This window comes from Molossus molossus, unplaced genomic scaffold, assembly GCF_014108415.1.
Source record: "Molossus molossus isolate mMolMol1 unplaced genomic scaffold, mMolMol1.p scaffold_m16_p_19, whole genome shotgun sequence".
Lineage (NCBI taxonomy): Eukaryota > Metazoa > Chordata > Mammalia > Chiroptera > Molossidae > Molossus > Molossus molossus.
The window spans coordinates 14,593,218-14,611,185 of NW_023425354.1; the positions used below are offsets into that span (position 1 = coordinate 14,593,218).

At 49.9% G+C, this 17,968-nt stretch overlaps 1 protein-coding gene across 12 annotated transcripts in view; it reads right to left on the bottom strand.

The window, feature by feature from the left end:
* MAPT (microtubule associated protein tau) overlaps nt 1–17,968 on the bottom strand; it is a 99,913-nt gene that overhangs the window by 9,034 nt on the left and 72,911 nt on the right. For 8 of the 12 annotated variants that reach the window (XM_036268409.1, XM_036268404.1, XM_036268408.1 and 5 more), the window contains one exon: nt 1,389–1,481. The exons of the other annotated variants lie outside the window; for them this stretch is intronic. In XM_036268409.1, the coding sequence (XP_036124302.1) occupies nt 1,389–1,481 (93 nt within the window). The remainder of the gene's footprint in view (nt 1–1,388; nt 1,482–17,968) is intronic. 12 annotated transcript variants of the gene reach the window in all.

The window sequence follows — 17,968 nt, forward strand, 5'->3', positions numbered from 1 at the left end:
ACTGCCACCAGCTCCCTCCTCCCAATTCCTCCTGAAGGAGCCAGCTGCCCTCTGCGGCTGCTGGGCCCTGCGCAGCCTCCCGGCAGCTGAGCAGACCGGAGTTCACCAGGAAAGCACATGCCTTCCCCTGCGGCTGGAGCCCCGTCTGCAGCAGAGCCCGAGAACCAGGAGGCAAAGCTACAGCAGCCCCGTGATCACAGGCTGGGGCGGGGTGAGCAGTGGGTGCTCCCCGCACCTTCTCTTCCCTTCTCTGGGCAGAAGACAAAGTGGCAGCGGTAAGAGAGCAGGGACTGGGGGACAGAGGCGACACAGCGGACACTGGTGAGGAAGCGTCGCGAAGCGCCATGCAGAGCCCGTGGTGAGTGCTCACTTCCCAGGGACCAGTGAGGGCTCAGAGCAGGAGGCAGCAGCACATTGCAAGAATAAACCCTCAGGCTGGATGCAGATGATGGGTGGCCCAGGCTGGGCATTTTCTGGGGAGACAGCCCCTCGGGGGCCATCACCACCATGCCCGGCGACCAGCCAGGAGTGAGAGGCCTGCTCTCAGAAACCCTCATCTCCCCAGGGGTGGGCCTCACGGGATCGTGGACCTCCTGCTCCCCGGTGTGTTAGGCTGGGGCGTGAGGGGACTGTGGAGAAAGGGGAGCCTCGGGATGAGTTTGCACCCACTGGTGAAAAAGGAGAGCCGGGAGGAGGGCAGCAGAGCTGATCAAGTGGGGACGTGTGGATGCCAGCCCCAAATCTCAGGGACACATGCACGGGGGTGGGTGGGGGGGGGGGTGGGAGTCCCCAGGGACATTTGGAGGAAGCCACATTTAAAAGGTCCCAAAGCAGCATTCTCCTGCCAACCCCTGGCTGCAGGCGGGTCCCCTGGTGCCCTTCTGTTGGGCTCTTTTGCCTCTGAGTCTCTGCCAGGGGGTGGAGCCCGGGGCTTGGGGATCGGCTCGCCCTCTGCAAATGCAGAAGACACACTGAGCAGGGACTGGACTTCTCTTGCTCTGAGGGAGAACAAGCTGGCCGGCTGGCCACAGTGGAGCCAGGCAAAGTGACCTGCCCAGGGCAGGAGATGACAGAGCCAGTCCCAGATGCTGCCACCCCAGCCCAACCGCACATGGACTGTGGGGCTCCTGGGAGCCTATGCTGAGCCGTGAGAGGGGTCAGGATGGGCCTTAATGCTGTGAGGACCCCACCTCCAGGTGTGGGCGCGAGGGCACCAGCCGTATTCCCCACGCTGCCCGTGCAGGTCACCCCTCGAGAACAGTGGGCGCGGGTGTGGGGACACACGACCCAGAGCTCAGGACGGTTTATTCTGTGCAATGTCTCGCAGGGATACACACTCATGCCACTTCTTCAGAACCAGAACCGCAGGGAAAGTGTGAGGTACTCACACTGCCGCCTCCTGGCACGTGTTTGATATTGTCCTTTGAGCCACACTTGGACTGGACGTTGCTAAGATCCAGCTTCTTATTAATTATCTGCACCTTTGACAGCCAGAAAAAAGGATGAGTGACGCACCCCACCTGCTTCGCACTGAGGGCAGCGCCCCAGGCAGCCATTCCACACCTGTGGCTGACCTGAGGGGACCCCACCTTACCGCTCGGGTTACAGACTCCGCCTGACAGGTGAGCCGTGGCGGCCCCTCAGCGAGCACCTCTGAGGTCAGGATGGAATCACGTGTGCTCACTTAGGTTATTTATTTAAATCCTCCCCCAGGCCCTGGCTGGTTTGGCTCAGCGGTTAGAGCGTCCGCCTGCGGTCCAGAGAGGCCCGGGTTCGGTTCCCGCTAAGGGCATGTACCTCGGTTGCAGTTTGTCCCCGGCCCTGGTTGGTCGTGCGGGTGGCAGCCACTCGATGTGTCCCTTTCACATCGATGTTTCCCTCTCTCTCTCTTCCTCTCTCTCCCTCCCACTCTGTCTGTACAAAAAATGGAAAAATGTCCTCGGATGAGGATTAAAAAAAAAAAAAAAAAAAAAGAAAAAAAAAAAAAATAATAATAAATCCTCCCCCAGGACATGCTTAGAGACAAAGGGAGCGAGAGAGAAACATCGATCTGATCAGGAATTGAACCAGCAACCTTTTGGTGCACAAGACGAGACTCAACCAACAGACCCACCCTGGCTGAGCTCACTTATGTCATTAAGTGAACAAACAAGAGTCCCACCTGGGCCCTCGTTGACACCCCCTACAGGACCCATCAGAACGCGTTCCCACGCCTGTCGGGCAATGGAATCCCCTGCAGGTGTTTTCAAACATCCCAGACCCAACCTGGCCTAGAATTGGAGACTCGGGCTCTGCTTCTGAAAGGCGCCTGGCGCTTTGACGGCACCGCTGGGTTCAAGGGTCACTGCCGGCTGGAGGAGGGCATGGTGGCTTCACGGAGAAGACAGGGCGGGCCCCTTCCGTGTGAGGACTTGGCCCTTCCAGCCATCGGCTCGCCCTCGTCCACAACCCACCAGGTGCCTAAAGGGAACTGGGCAAAGGGCCGAGGTGTCTCCTCCCGGTTTCCTGGGCAGGTGTGGCCCAGATGGCGGTGACCCCACGGTAGCGCCGCGAGGCTCCTCTTTCTTCAGGCGCCAGGGCGAAGGGGCGTGGACAGCGACATCTCCGTGGGGATGACTGTGACTGTCTAAGAACTGGGAACACAGTCTCCGGCCCAGGGAGAGTCGACACACTCTTCACTGTGCTAGAGTGGGCACAGCCTCCTCACCAGGCGTCTCCTCAGGAGCTCAGAGATTGGAAACCGAGCCACAGGCTCTATTAACCGCAGATGTCAGTGACTAGACGGGATCCCCAGGGAAGAAGCAGCACCGCTCTCCAAAGTTCTGGAAACGGTACCGAGACCTCCTCCGTCTGCTTGTGGACGGTGGGGGCCCCCGCCTCAGACGCCCAGGGCCTGTTGGGACAGCTGGGGCTGGGGCTCCTGGCCCTGGCCTGGCTCATCTGGGCACAAGGGCCCGAACTCTGGCAGCCAGAGCTGGCCACCACGGGGTCCCAGGTCCTCAGCAAAACGAAGAACTGGGAACATGACAGCAAAACTGGTCCATCCTACTTTTTGGTGTTAAAATGGCCTTTCCTTTATTACATTATTAATTATTATTTGTAGATGTCCCGAACCTGGCAAAATGAAAAGACAGCAATCTTCTCTTGGACACCCCCTCCCTCTCTTTCCTTCAGCCTGACCCTGAACACCTGGGAGACACATATCTAATCCACCTCTCACTTTCTTGTATGTTCCTTTAAAGTAAAAGCTATGACCCTGGCCAGTATGGCTCAGCGGTTAGAGCATCAGCCCGTGGACCAGAGAGTCCTGGGTTCGGTTCCCGCTAAGGGCACGTACCTTGGTTGCAGTTTGTCCCCGGCCCCGGTTGGGGTCATGCGGTGGCAACCAGTCGATGTGTCTCTCTCTCTTCCTTCCTCTCTCCCTCCTGCTCTTCCTGAAAGTAAATGCAAAAATGTCCTCAGGTGAGGATAAAAAAATAAAATAAAAGCTATGTATTTTTTTTCATTAGAAAAAGAACATAACATTCTGATTTTGAAACTAGAGGTTAAAAAGCACAAAACAAATTTCCTTGCTGTCTGAACACACCCACTATTGCATTTCACTGTTTCCCTTGAAGCCTCAGAAATGTAAACCACCATCACAGTCATAGAAACGGTAATCACCGCGGCCACGCATTTTACATCTGGCTTTACCAAGTAACATACCCTAGGCATCTGCCATGTTCTGCAGTCATCGGAAGCGTTATTTTTAAATACTATGTCATATTCCATTTTGGGGTATCTATACTATCAGGTATTAATATTGAATCCATTTTGCTTAATTATTTATTTATTTATTTTTTATCCTCACCTGAGGACATTTTTCCAATTTTTTGTTCAGATAGAGTGGGAGGGAGAGAGAGGAAGAGAGAGAGAAACATCGACATGAAAAGGACATGTCGAGTGGCTGCCTCCCACACGACCCCAACCAGGGCAGCGGACAAACTACAACCCAGGTACGTGCCCTTAGCGGGAACCGAACCCGGGTCTTTCTGGACTGTAGGCCGACACTCTAACCGCTGAGCCAAACCTGTCAGGGTGATTTCATTTTATTTTTATTTTATTTATTTAAACTTTATTATTGAATGTATTGCAGATGTCCCCCCTTTTTTCCCCATTGACCCCCTCCTCCCTGCTCCCGCCCCCTCTCTGGCCTTTCCCACACTATTGTCTGTGCCCATTGGTTATGCAAATATGCATATAAGTCCTTTGGTCTATCTCTTCCCAACCCCTCCAACCTCCTTCCTTTTGAGGTTCATCAGTCTAACAACCAATTAGGACTTCTTAATTCCTTCACCTCCAACCCCCAACAACCCCTCCTCCCATCTAGCAACCAACAAAAAGTTCTCTGTATCTATGAGTCCGTTTCTGTTCTGCTTGTTCATTTTGTTTGTGGAGTCAATTTTTTTTTTTTAATCCTCACCCGAGGATATTTTTCCATTTTTTGTACAGATAGAGTGGGAGGGAGAGAGAGGAAGAGAGAGAGAGAGAGAGAGAAACATCGACGTGAAGGGACACATCGAGTGGCTGCCACCCGCACGACCAACCGGGGCCGGGGACAAACTGCAACCGAAGTACGTGCCCTTAGCGGGAACCGAACCCGGGTCTCTCCGGACCGCAGGCCGACGCTCTAACCGCTGAGCCAAACCGGCCAGGGCTCAATTGTTGATAGATATGTATTTATTGCCATGTTTTTTGTTCATATTTTTGATCTTCATCTTCAAGAAGACCCTTCAACATTTCATATAATACTGTTTTGATGGTGATGAACTCCCTTAGCTTTTTCTTGTCTGGGAAACTCTATATGTCCATTGATTCTAAATGACAGCTTTGCAGGGTAGAGTAATCTTGGTTGTAGGTTCTTGCCTTTCATCACCTTGAATATTCATTGCCACTCCCTCTGGCCTGCAAAGTTTCTTTTGAGAGATCAGCTGACAGTCTTATGGGAACTTCCTTGTAGGTAACTAACTGCTTTTCTCTTGCTGCTTTTAGGATTTTCTCTTTATTTTTAACCTTTTGCATTTTGATGATGATGTGTCTTGGTGTGGGCCTTGTGGGGTTCATATTGTTTGGGACTCTGTGCTTCCTGGACTTGTATGTGTTTCCTTCACCAAGTTAGGGAAGTTTTCTGTCATTATTTTTTTCAAATATGTTTTCAATTTCTTGCTCTCTCTCTCTTCTCCTTCTGGCACCCCCATGATGCAAATATTGCTACCCTTGAAGTTGTCCCAGAGGTTCCTTACACTGTCCTCATTAAAAAAAATTTTTTTTTCCTTTTTGCTGTTCTGATTGGGCTTTTTTTTTAAATCCTCATCTGAGGATTTTTTCTCATCTATCATCAGGTAGAGTGGGAGGGAGGAAGGAGGGAGGGAGAGAGAGAGAGGGTGGGGGTAGGGCAAGAGAAACATCGATGCGAGAGAGACACATCAACTGGTTGCCTCCCGCATGACCCAACCAGGGCTGGGGCTGAACTGCAACTGAAGTACATGCCTCTGACCAGAATTGAACCCGAGACTCATTGGTCCGCAGGCTGACACTCTAACTGCTAAGCCAAACTAGCCAGGGCCTGATTGTATTCCAAATAGATGATTTGCTTCTTGGCTTTACCTACTCTACTATTGATTCCCTGTAAATTTTTTCTTTTAATCCTCATCGAGAATATTTTTCTATTTATCTTCAGATAGAGTGGTGGGAGGGAGAGAAACATTGATGTGAAAGGGACACATTGGCTGCCTCCCGCACAACACCGACCAGGGCCGGGGATGAACAGCAACCAAGATATGTGCCCAAGACTCATTGGTCCACGGGACATCGCTGTAAGCACTGAGCCAAACAGGCCAGGGCTGTAAATTATTATTTTTTAATTAATTATTTAATTAATTAATTAAATAAATTAATTATTTTATCCTCGCCCGAGGACATTTTCCCTTTTTTTTTTGGTTCAGGTAGAGTGGGAGGGAGAGAGAGGAACAGAGAGAGAGAGAGAAACATCGATGTGAAAGGAACACTTCGAGTGGCTGCGCACGACCGACCAGGGCTGGGGACAAACTGCAACCGAGGCACATGCCCTCAGCGGGAACCGAACCCGGGTCTCTCCGGACCGCAGGCCGACACTCTAACCGCTGAGCCAAACCGGCCAGGGCTGTAAATTATTTTTTATTTCAGTTAGTGCCTCCTTCATTTCAGACTGGTCCTTTTTTATGCTCTTGAGGCCCTTACTAAGTTCATTGAGTGTCCTTATAACTAGTGTTTTGAACACTGTATCTGATTGATTGCTTATCTCCATTTTAGTTAGTGTTTTTCCTGGAGTTTTGTTCCGTTCTTTCATCTGGGACATGTTTCTCTGACTCCTAATTTTGGCTGCCTCCCTGTATTTGTTTCTATGTATTAGGTAGAGTTGCTGTGTCTCCTGGGCTTCCTAGGGTGGCCTATTGTTGTAGGTGTCCTGTAGGGTCCAGTGGCACAGCCTCCCTGGTCACCCCAGCTGGGCCCTCAAGGTGCACCCCTAGCGTGGACTATACACTCTTCTGTTGTAATTGAGTCTTGATTGCAGTTGGCACATCAATGGGAGGGATTTCCTCAGGCTGATCAGCTGCAAGGACTGGCTGTGCCCACTGACCACTGACCTCTGACTACCTTGGAGGGTCAGCTGTGCAGGGGCCCACCACACAGTGCAAGACTTACTTCATAGGGCTCTGGTACCCACTGTGTCCACTCCTTGAGTGTGTCACTTGTGGAGGTGGTTAGGTGGTGGGGCTTTGCTGTGGTCTGAAGCTGTCCACTGGGTGCACTGGCTCTGGGGCCAGGTCAGCCACTGCCTGTGTTCTAGCCGGGGCCACCTGGCATAAGCTACAAAGTGATCTGCCGACAGCTGCTTCTTGTGCTGGGCTTGGAGGTGCCCAGGCAAAGCCAAGCTGCAAACCAAGGCTGGCTGCTTCTAGTGCCAGGCCTGGGCCACTTAGTGAGAAGTATGGGGCTTGCTGAGGCCAGATGCGGCTTGTTTGAGAGAATTTAGGAAAATCTGAAGCAGGATCCAAGACAGGCCAATCCTATGGTAAAGCCACTGGAAACAGCTTGGGTGGCCCAAAAGTTGGGTGGGGCGGGGCCTCAGGGGATCACCAGGGCGGGGCAAACAGTGTGAGCCAGGTTGATGGAGTCCCAGATATGGCACATGTGGGAAGGACTCACCAAAGGAACAACAGCCTTCACCAGCACCTTTGTCCGGGAGAAAGCTGCCCCTCCAGCTCTCGCCCAGATGCCAAACAACTCAGTGTGTCTCTGGTACCTTTCAAGCTGCCTCTCCCAAGTGAGAGCCTGGACTGAGCAAGTCTGAGTAAGTCTGTGCATGGGCCCTTTTTTTAATCCTCACCTGAGGATACTTTTTTGCATTTATCTTCAGATAGAGTAGGAGGGAGGAAGAGAGAGAGAAAGAGAAACATCAGTGTGAGAGAGACACATCGAGTGGTTGCCACCCACACGACCCCAACCGAGGCTAGGGACAAACTGCAACTGAGGTACATGCCCCCAGGACTCTCTGGTCTGCGGGCCGACGCTCTAACTGCTGAGCCAAGCTGGCCAGGGCTGTGCACAGGACCTTTAAGAGGAACTGCCTGGGGCTCCAGCAGCCTCAGCCAAAAACCAGCAGGGACTTCTCTTCCTGAGACTGGAACCCTGAGCTAGGGCCCTGGTGTGGGACGGGGACCCCTCAGTCCTCAGGGAGGAACTTCCCAGCCAAGGTATCCCTCCTGATGTTTTTTTTTTATAAATTTTTTTTCTTTTAGAGAGAGGAAGGGAGAGAGAGATAGAAACATCGATGAGAGAGAACATCGACTGGCTGCCTCCTGCATGCCCCCCACTGGGGATTTGGCTCACAACCTGGGCATGTGCCATGACTGGGAATTGAACCAGTGACCTCTTGGTGCATGGGTCGACACTCAACCACTGAGCCACAACTGCCGGGGTGTGGGGCCATCCCATCCGTGCCTCCACCTTTCCTACCAGTCTCAATGTGGCTTCTTTAATTTTGTAGTTGTAGGACTTCCATTCAGCTTGATTTCAGGCGGTTCTGAATGAATAATGGTTGTTCTGTAGGTATAATTTTGGTGTGGTTGTGGGAGGAGGTGATACCGTGTTACCTACGCCACCATCTTGACCGAAGTTTCTATAGGTTTCATTTTATTTATTTATTTTTTTTGTACGTGCCCCTAGCGGGAACTGAACCCAGTACTCTCTGGTCCGCAGGCCGATGCTCCAACTGCTGAGCCAAACCAGCCAGGACTATGGGTTTCATTTTAATTTAATTTTTATTTAAAAAAATGTTTTGTTTTGTTTTTTAATGTATCCTCACCCGAGGACACTTTTTGATATTTTGTTCAAATAGAGTGGAAGGGGGGAGAGAGAGAGAGAGAGAAACATCAATGTGAAAGGGACACATTGAGTGGTCACCACCCACACGACCCAACCAGGGCCGGGGACAAACTGCAACCGAGGTACATGCCCTTAGCGGGAACTGAACCCAGGTCTCTCCAGACCGCAGGCCAACACTCCAACCGCTGAGCCAAACCGGCCAGGACTATGGGTTTCATTTTAAATAAGGTCAACAAGTGGATGCCTCGGGCTGGGCTGGAAGCCGCGGAGATGAACCCTTTAAAGTGAAGCTGATCAACAAGCTGAACGAGCGTGAGGTCCAGCTTCCCGGGAGGACTTCCTTATGAACTGACCGGAGGGGATATCATCTGTGTGCTCTCACAGTGAGGGGAGATTGTTAACATCAATCTGGTGCGGGATAAGTAGACGGAAATCCAAACGATTCTGTTTCCTCTGCTATGAAGACCAGAGGAGCACAATTCTGGCTGTTGACAACTGTAATGGGATCTAGGTCAGAGGAAGAACGGCCCGAGTGGTCACGTGTGTAACTGTCGGGCTCCTAAGGCCTCAGAAGGGATGGGTATTGTGACCAAAGAGCTCCAGCATACGGGCTGTGGGTCTCAAACGCTCTCACCGAGGGCTCTGAAGATGCAAACCCACCAAAAAGCCCAAAAAAGACGAAAAGAGGAAAAGAAAGACAGAGAGTGATGGGGAGGACTCCCAGGGCAGAGAGCCTCCTCTTCAACTCCCAGGAGCAAGACGATGAAGCAAAAGGATGACCCTGGGTCCAAAGGGCACAGCAGCAGGAACTCAGGGGTCAGAAGCCAGAGTCCAGGGAGGTGTGGAAGCAGCACCCCAGCTCCCCCGAGGTCAAGACAACCTTTCAAGGGGGGAGCTGAGAACTGGGACGGGGAGCTGAAGGAGAAGCCCAGGCACGAGCACAGGTCCTCAGGCAGGAGGGGAGAGAAGAAAACAGGGACAGGGACAGAGGTCGAAGCTCAGACACACATTCTGGCTGGGTGAGGGGCCTTCTGAGGGACACAGCCATAGAAGTAGAAGTAGGAGCCAAGATAACTCCCACAGGCCTAAAAAGGCCCAGCACCCTGGAGACCTGGACCCCTCGAATGCCAGGGACCGCAGGCACCGCTCGGTAGAATTGGGAATTAACTACATTTAAAAAATGCGGTAAAACTCAGTTATGCTTTTACCGTTGCCATATGTAAAATCTCTGAGGCTGCACTCTCTAATCCCTTGAGTATTGAGTCATTGAAAGGGCAGTAGTTTCAACAGCCAAATGTCCTGGAGTTTTAAGCAAAATCCATTGTCCCTGGGAGTATGCTTGGTATTTATCAGAGTCTGTAAGCCTAAAATTGGGTTCGTAAGTATGGCCCTTGACTCCAGGACCTCAGTCAATGATGGAGTGTGCAGGAAAGGGGCGACGCCAGGCCCTCCTGGAATTCTAGTCTTGTGACGGGCGTTTCGAACCCTGGCCGTGCCCTTTCTAGGCGGCAGGTGGACCCGTCGAGGAGAGAAGTGGGGCTTCACGAGGGTTAGACGGCGTGGTGTGAATGTGATAGTGATGAAGCGAAATTCACATAACATAAAGGGAAACATTTCGCAGGGAGCAGTGCAGTGGCGTGAAGTGCATTCACAGCAAAACATTTTTATCACCCATGGAACCCTGCACCCATTAAGCAGTCATTCCCATTTCTTCCTCTTCCTTGTCCCTGGCAACCACCGATTTGCTATCAATTTCTATGGATTTACCTGTTGTGGACATTTCCTAGAAGTGGAATCATACAATAAACATAAAACATAAGGTCCACAGCCTCACCCTAACATCTTTCTGCAAGGAGCTTCTCCACATTGTGGATTATTTTCATAGCACAGAACTGCAGACGTAGAATTTCTGGGTCAAAGTTACAAATATTCTAAAAACACACAACTCCCTAGAAAGATCGGATGCATGTACCAAAAGCACTGCTCAGAAGGTCGGTTCCACTGTGCTGCCGCCAGTATTGGGCGTTTAAAGATGTGTTCCGCTTATTCCTTTGACATAAATAGCACTGCATTGTTGGCTTATTCTGCCTTTCTTTCACGACTAAAATTGCTCCTTTGCCCCCTTTTTGCTAGTAGGTGTATTTCTTTCTTTCATTTATTTATTTTTTTGGTACGTGGCCCTAGTGGGAACCGAACCCGGGACTCTCTGGTCCGCAGGCCGACGCTCCAACTGCTGAGCCAAACCTGCCAGGGCTGTGTTTCTTTCTAACACGCTCACGTGTGTGTGTATAAAACCTTTGGTTTTTAAATGTAAAAATCACCCCTCCTTGCCCAGCCGGAGTGGCTCAGTGGTTGAGCATCAACCCATGCACCAAGAGGTCACCGGTTCGATTCCCGGTCAGGGCACATGCCCAGGTTGTGGGCCAGATCCCCAGTGGGGGGTGTGCAGGAGGCAGCCAATCGATGTTCTTTCTCATGGATGTTTCTATCTCTCCCTTCCTCTCTCTCTCTAAAATCAATAAAGAAAAAAACCCCAAAAAAACAAAAAACAAAAAACCTTTAGGCAATAGTTCTCAACCTTCCTAATGCCGTGACCCCCCCTTTTTTTTATCCTCATCCGAGGACTTTTTTCCACTTTTTTTGTTCAGATAGACTGGGAGGGAGAGAGAGATAGAGAGAAATATCGATGTGAAAGGGACACATCGAGTGGTTGCCACCCGCATGACCAACCAGGGCCGGGGACAAACTGCAACCGAGGTACGTGCCCTTAGCAGGAATCAAACCCAGGACTCTGTGGTCCACAGGCCAACACTCTAACCGCTGAGCCAAACTGGCCCACGCCCCTTTCATACAGTTCCTCATGTTGTGGTGACCCTCAATCATAAAATTATTTTCGTTGCTACTTCATAACTGTAATTTTACTACTGTTATGAATCACCATTGGAAATATGTGTTTTCCCATGGTTTTAGGCGACCCCTGTGAAAGGGTCGTTCAACCCCCAGGTCGAGAACCGCTGCCCTAGAGGATGGATAAATATCTAGTTCCATGTCACCTTTCTCACCCGCCTTCCGATGAGGAGGCCCCTGGAGGCGCAGTCAGTGCCAGAACCCACACGGGAATCTGGATCTGGGCGTTTCTGTGGCTGCAGACAACGGATGTGACAAGAGTGTTTTGCCTGAGCTGTCAGTCCTCAAGGCTGCTGTGTCATAAGTTAAAGAAAACAACCTCCCCTTGGAGAACACTGAAGTTCTCTCCTGCCCCCGGAGAGGCCATGACAGTGCCCTAGCCAGGCCTGAGCTCAGAGCAGCCAGAGGACCGGACTCACCCTGCTTCTCCAGGAGGGGCTGTCACTCTGTGCCCTGTCTGTCAATCAGCTTGTGCCACTCTCAGATTTTAAGGAGTCCCACATGAACTTCTTCTTTGGGGATCATTTTTTATTTACAACTTTCAACTGAGTGAGTCCCAGAGGAGGACTTGCCTACTTTCACAAAGAGAAGTTTAGAATTCGAACAGGGACACACACACACACACACACACACACACGCATGCACATGCGCGTAATAAAACAAGAAAATTTAAAGGATAATGGTAAAAGAATGGGAGGTCATTAGCACTGACAATTTCAAGACGAATTATTACACCCTGGCTGGGTAGCTCAGTTGGTTAGATAGAGCATTGTTCTGATATGCCAAGGTTGTGGGTCTGATCCCTGGTCAGGGCACATACAAGAAGCAAACAATGAACTCATCAAAAAGTGTGACAACAAATTGATCTCTTTCTCTTTTCAAAATCAACCCATCAATAAATAAAAATATTAAACACACACAAGATGGATCATTACATATAACTGAGCTTCCTGGAAGCCAAGGCAAAAAGGAAAACAGGATGAGTTCCATAACTCCTCTTATCGGACAAAGAAAACTTACCAGTTTTTCAAGGAAAATAACCTATTGTACAAAACCATACAAGAAATTCATCAAACGAAATCAAGAGACATTAAGCAATAACAAAAGCTACAACCTACATTTTCCCCCCAATGTGGCTTTTTCTTGTTCCAACCCCACAAAAAAGACAACAAGCTTTTGTGGGATTTGGTAATCGAGAATAGGATATTTACAAAGCAGACACGAATCACTGCTAGTGGTCAGATTAAGCCAACACCCTTTCCAGAATGTCAGAATTACAGAAAGGAGAAAAGGGGTAATGGTTGGCATCAAACTGGAACCTGAAACAACACGTGATATTGAGCCTCAGCTTTGGCCAGACACTGAGAATACCCATCTGAGAAGGAATAATGTTTTGGAAGCTCCAAATTGTGATCTGGAGACTCCTCCTCAGGGGAGAAATTCCTGTGGTCAGGGTTTGGCCTTGAAGGGAAGGGTGGGGTGAGGTGGGGTGGATCCACTTTGGTTTAATCTACTCCCTGGAGGACCCAAAGCAGTCCCAAACCCTCAGTAGGCCCGAACTTGTTCCATTGGGCTCAGCTCTCTCCAGGGGCTCCAGACGACCCAGCCCTCCCCTGATGAGCTCCCGGGCTGTCCCTGGTGAGGTCTGTCTCCAGCACTGAGGCCCAGGCTGAGACTGGGAGTGATCAGCCTGAAAACTGTCACAGGAAAGCTTACCTAGGTCCTGTTAAGTAAACCAGCCACAGCAGAGATCAAATAATAGGGGAGTCACCTGTCGAATTATTGACATTGTTCCTTTAAATGGCGACTTCCCCAAGCGTCCTTAAAATAATTTGGCACCAGAACTTTTCAGAAACACACAGCTGCTGTGTACAGGGAGAGATGCTGGAGGGTCTGGAAGTCACAGGGCTTTCCCAGAGAGGGTCCCAGCCTGGCTCTGCCCTCCACTCACCACCCGCCTGACACCTCAGTCCAGGTTCACCCGAGCCCAGGACAGGCAAACTATCCCAGGTAAAAATTCACTTTATTTACACCACATAAATGTTCTTCCGCTGGGCTCTTAAAAAGGAGAACTGGGACTTTGTCAATAAATATAATGAATTTAAAAATACTTCAGTTCTGCCCTGGCCGGTTTGGCTCATTGGTTAGTGTCAGCCCCTGGACCAAAGAGTCTTGGGTTCGATTCCGGTCAAGGGCATGTACCTGGGTTGTGGTTTGCCCTTGGCCCTGGTCAGTCATGCGGGAGGCAACCAGAGGCAACCAGTTGATTTGACCCTCTCACGTTGATATTTCTCTCTCTCTCCCTTCTTCCCACTCTGTCTGAAGATAAACAGTAAAATAGGAAAACAAAAAAAAAGTCAAAGAAAAAAAAATCTGGAAAAAAAAATTCAGTTCTCCTTAATGGGGACGGACGCTTACAGCGTTCTACCGCCATCTTGTGGCCACTGGGAATATTACAGACCAAGTCAGCTCTGGTAGGTTTCTGCCCTTCCTGGGCTCCTTAGGTCCTGTCCAGCCTGGGGTCTTCACATTCCAGCTACTGGCCTGGACATCCTCAGAGGAAGTGACTTTAGATCTATCTGCTCAGAGCCAATCCGAGCTCCCCCATGCTCAGGCTGCTGGGCCCTTTTCTGGTTATGACTGTACATCCTTCTCACCCTTGGCAGCCACAGGGATCCCCAGTTCTCCTGACCAGGCAGCCCTGGCCTCAAGTGAGCACCTTATCTCTGACCCTGGATGGCACTAGGACCCCTGCACTTCCTCCTATGCTCTCCACTGACCACACAGAGGATTACTGAGGTTGGTGTCGCCCTCACTTGGCCTCTTATTCACTCTTTTTTGTTTTTTTGTACGTGCCCCTAGCGGGAACCGAACCTGGGACTCTGGTCTGCAGGCTGATGCTCCAACCGCTGAGCCAAATCGGCCAGGGCTCTTATTCAACTTTTTTTTTTTTTTTGTCTTATTCAACTCTTAACGGCCTCCCAAGCTCACCTCCCATGACCACTGACAACTGAGCCTGGGCTCTCTGTGGTTGGTGCCCTCCAACACCCCCTTTCTTCACCATCCTTGCTAGAGGATAGTGTCCTGTCTGGTCAGGGCAAACACCCAGCTGGTTCACAGCAGACCCAGCAGGACCTCCTCTGTCTGTTGTTAACTCTCCTTAGCGTTCGTGTAAATGAACAAAGGCCCAGCCTAACCCCACTCCACTGGCTATCCCAGTGCTAACCTGGTGTTTGCTCTGAAAATCTCCTGCGTGCAGTTTCCCACTGTCTTGTGTGCCCAGCACTTTATGTGGGGGACTGTCCTGTCAAAGGCCAATGATGGTCCCAAACAAGGGTCTGTCCCAGCTTCTCTGAACTGTTGGTAACACGAGATTGTGGGTGACACACCATGTGGATGGCACTCCACAACACAGATGACGCTCAGTGTGGGGGACCCTCCATGGTGTGGGCTGCTTCCCCCTGCACCTCCTTCCCTGGCCAACCTCTCCTCGCCCTTTGTATCTCTGTCCACTGGCCTGGGCCCCGGGGCAGGAACTCTCAGCACAGGGCCCCAGGAAGTGTTGGGTGAACGAATACAGGATGGTAGTGTTGTTCTGCATTACTGGTTGTGTTTTCTAACATTTCTGCTCTTATCTGTTTCTATATTCTTATTTCTTGTATTTTTCTTTCCCCTCCACTAAAAACATAATTTGCATGTGGCAGTCATTTAATTTTTTAAATAACAAAAGCATTTACAATTATGAATTCCTTCTCAGTACAGTTTGGGGCACCTCCACCTAATGGGTGGTGCTTGTTAGCAATGCACTCAAAAAAAGGTTTCGTCATTTCCAGACTGAACACGCTGTGACAGAGGACAGGTTTTAACTCCCAGGTAACTGCGGTGATGTTGGTGACAAGGATGCAGGTGAATTCTGGTGTAGCACACTGAGGTCGGACAGCAAACAGCACGGTTTCTGTTCTCATACTCACAGATATTTTTGTGGACTAAATGGATTACTGGCATAATCTCTGAACTCTTAATAGCTAAACCCTCTGTCATACAATTTAATTCCTGATATTTGTTCATTTCTCCTTCCAATTTCATGAACTTTCTTTTTTATTTATTTATTTATTTATTTATTTATTATTTATTTATTTATTTATTTAATTTTTATCCTCACCCGAGGACATTTTTTTTTTTTTTGTTCAGGTAGAGTGGGAGGGAGAGAGAGGAAGAGAGAGAGAGAGAGAGAGAGAGAGAAACATCAATGTGAAAGGGACACATCGAGCGGCTGCCACCTGCACGACCAACCAGGGCCGGGGACAAACTGCAACCAAGGTACATGCCCTTAGCGGGAACCGAACCCGGGTCTCTCGGGACCGAAGGCCGACGCTCCAACCGCTGAGCCAAACCAACCAGGGCCAATTTCATGAACTTTCAATGTCCTTTTATCTTTTGAAAATTTCCTTTAAATTTTTCAATTACAGCCTGGCCGGTGTGGCTTAGTGCTTGAGTGTGACCCATGCATGCGAGAGGTCACCGATTCGATTCCCGGTCAGGGCACATGCCCAGGTTGTGGGCCCGATCCCCAGTGGGGGGCGTGCAGGAGGTGGCCAGTTGATGTTCTCTCTCATTGATGTTTCTGTCTCTCCTTCTCCCTTCCTCTCTCTCTCTCTAACATCAGTAAAGAAAAAATTTTTTTTCAATTACACTTGACATACAATATTCTTTTAGTTTCAGGTATACAGTATAGTGGTTAGACAATCAAAACTTTACAAAGTGGTTCTCCAATATTTCAAGTACCCATCTGGAACTATTACAATATTATTGACTGTACTCCTTCCCTATGCTGTACTTTATATCCCTGTGGATATTTTTAACTACCAATCTGCACTTCTTTTTTTTCTTTTTTTTATCCTCACCCGAGGACATTTTTTGTTCAGATAGAGAGGGAGGGAGAGAGAGGAAGAGAGAGAGAGTGAAGGGACACATCGAGTGGCTGCCACCCACACGACCAAGCAGGGCCGGGGACAAACTGCAACAGAGGTACATGCCCTTAGCGGGAACCGAACCCGGGTCTCTCGGGACCGCAGGCCGACGACACTCTAACCTCTGAGCCAAACTGGCCAGGGCCAATCTGCACTTCTTAATCCCTTCACCTTTTCCACCCAGCCCCCACCCCTTGCCCCCCTCCCCTCTGGCATCCTGTGCTTTTATCTTTTGTTGTTGTTGTTAATCTTCACCAGAGATATTTTTCCATTGATTTTTAGATAGAGTGAAAGGGAGGGAGGGAGAGAGAGAGAGAGACATCAATGTGAGAGACACATCGAATGGTTGCCTCCCACAGGACCCTGACTAGGGCCTGGGGCTGGGGATTGAACCTGCAACCCAGGAAAGTGCCCTTGACTGGGAACTGAACCTGAGACTCTTTGGTCCTCAGCCTGACATTCTAACCGTTGAGCCAAACCAGCCAGGGCTTTCTTTTCTCTTTTTATCTTTTACTTTACTATCATCTAACACCTTGGGTTACACTGTATTTCTATCCTTTTGTTTTTTTCTGATTAGAAATGTTTCCATTGTAGGAAATTTGGGAAGAAAGGGAAAATAGAGAAAAAGAATCACAATTTCTATGAGTCACTGTTAGCATTCTGTCATATTTTCTTTGTTTTCTATGCATACTTTTTTTTTTTTAAATCCTCACCCAAGGATATTTTTCCATTTATCTTCAGGTAGAGAGGGAGGGAGGGAGGGAAGAGGAGAGAGAGAGAGAGAGAGAGAGAAACATCGATGTGAGAGAGATACAAGGACTCCGACATCCCACATGACTCCGACCAGGGCCAGGGATGAACTGCATCCGAGGTACATGCCCTTGACCGGAATCGAACCCACGACTCATTGGCCTGCAGCCGATGCTCTCATCGCTGAGCCAAACCAGCCAGGGCAATGATTGTAGAACTTTTAAAAGAATCCTACCCCATCCCCAGGTGATTCTCCTTTGCAGCTGGGGAGGAGAACCGGGTCCCAGGGCTCCCAAGAGCAGGCTCCCCAGCCTGCAGTGATCTGGGGCCCGCTGGGGCCTCCTCCCCTGGGTTCCGTCTTTGATGGACCCAGCTAGTTCCGTGGAGTGGTCAAGTGATTCTTCCGCATTTTCCTTTTAAAATTAAGAATTTCGTTTTGGATTCTTCAAGCCATACATGTTCAGTGGCGCAGATGATGAAAACAGAAAAGTACAAAGCAGAAAACAGATGTTTTGCGTTGTTTCTCAACCAATGACTTAATCGGCCGGCTGAGGGTTTCAGAGTACAGGCTGCCAAGCGGACTGACTCCTCCTGTCTTCTATGTGGCCCTCTACGGAGGGACAGTCGCTCCTCAGACAGAATGCTTTCCTTGTGTAGCGAACAGACACTGCCAGCACTGACTACGTGGGCCCTGAGCGAGCCACAGGGACCCAAAGCTCTCGAGGAACCGTCAGCCCCGTCCAGGCGGAGGGCCACGAGGTGCTTCCACAGCACTTTGAAAGCCTTCTCCACGGATCCCAAGTGCCTTTTTATTCCCTTTCCAATTTCCCTGGAGAACGATGTGCTGCTATTTGTTGTTACGGATGAGGTTTCCTTGGTTCACACAATTGTCTGGGTTTTCCACGGAACTGAAGAGGCGGCTATTACTCTTCCCT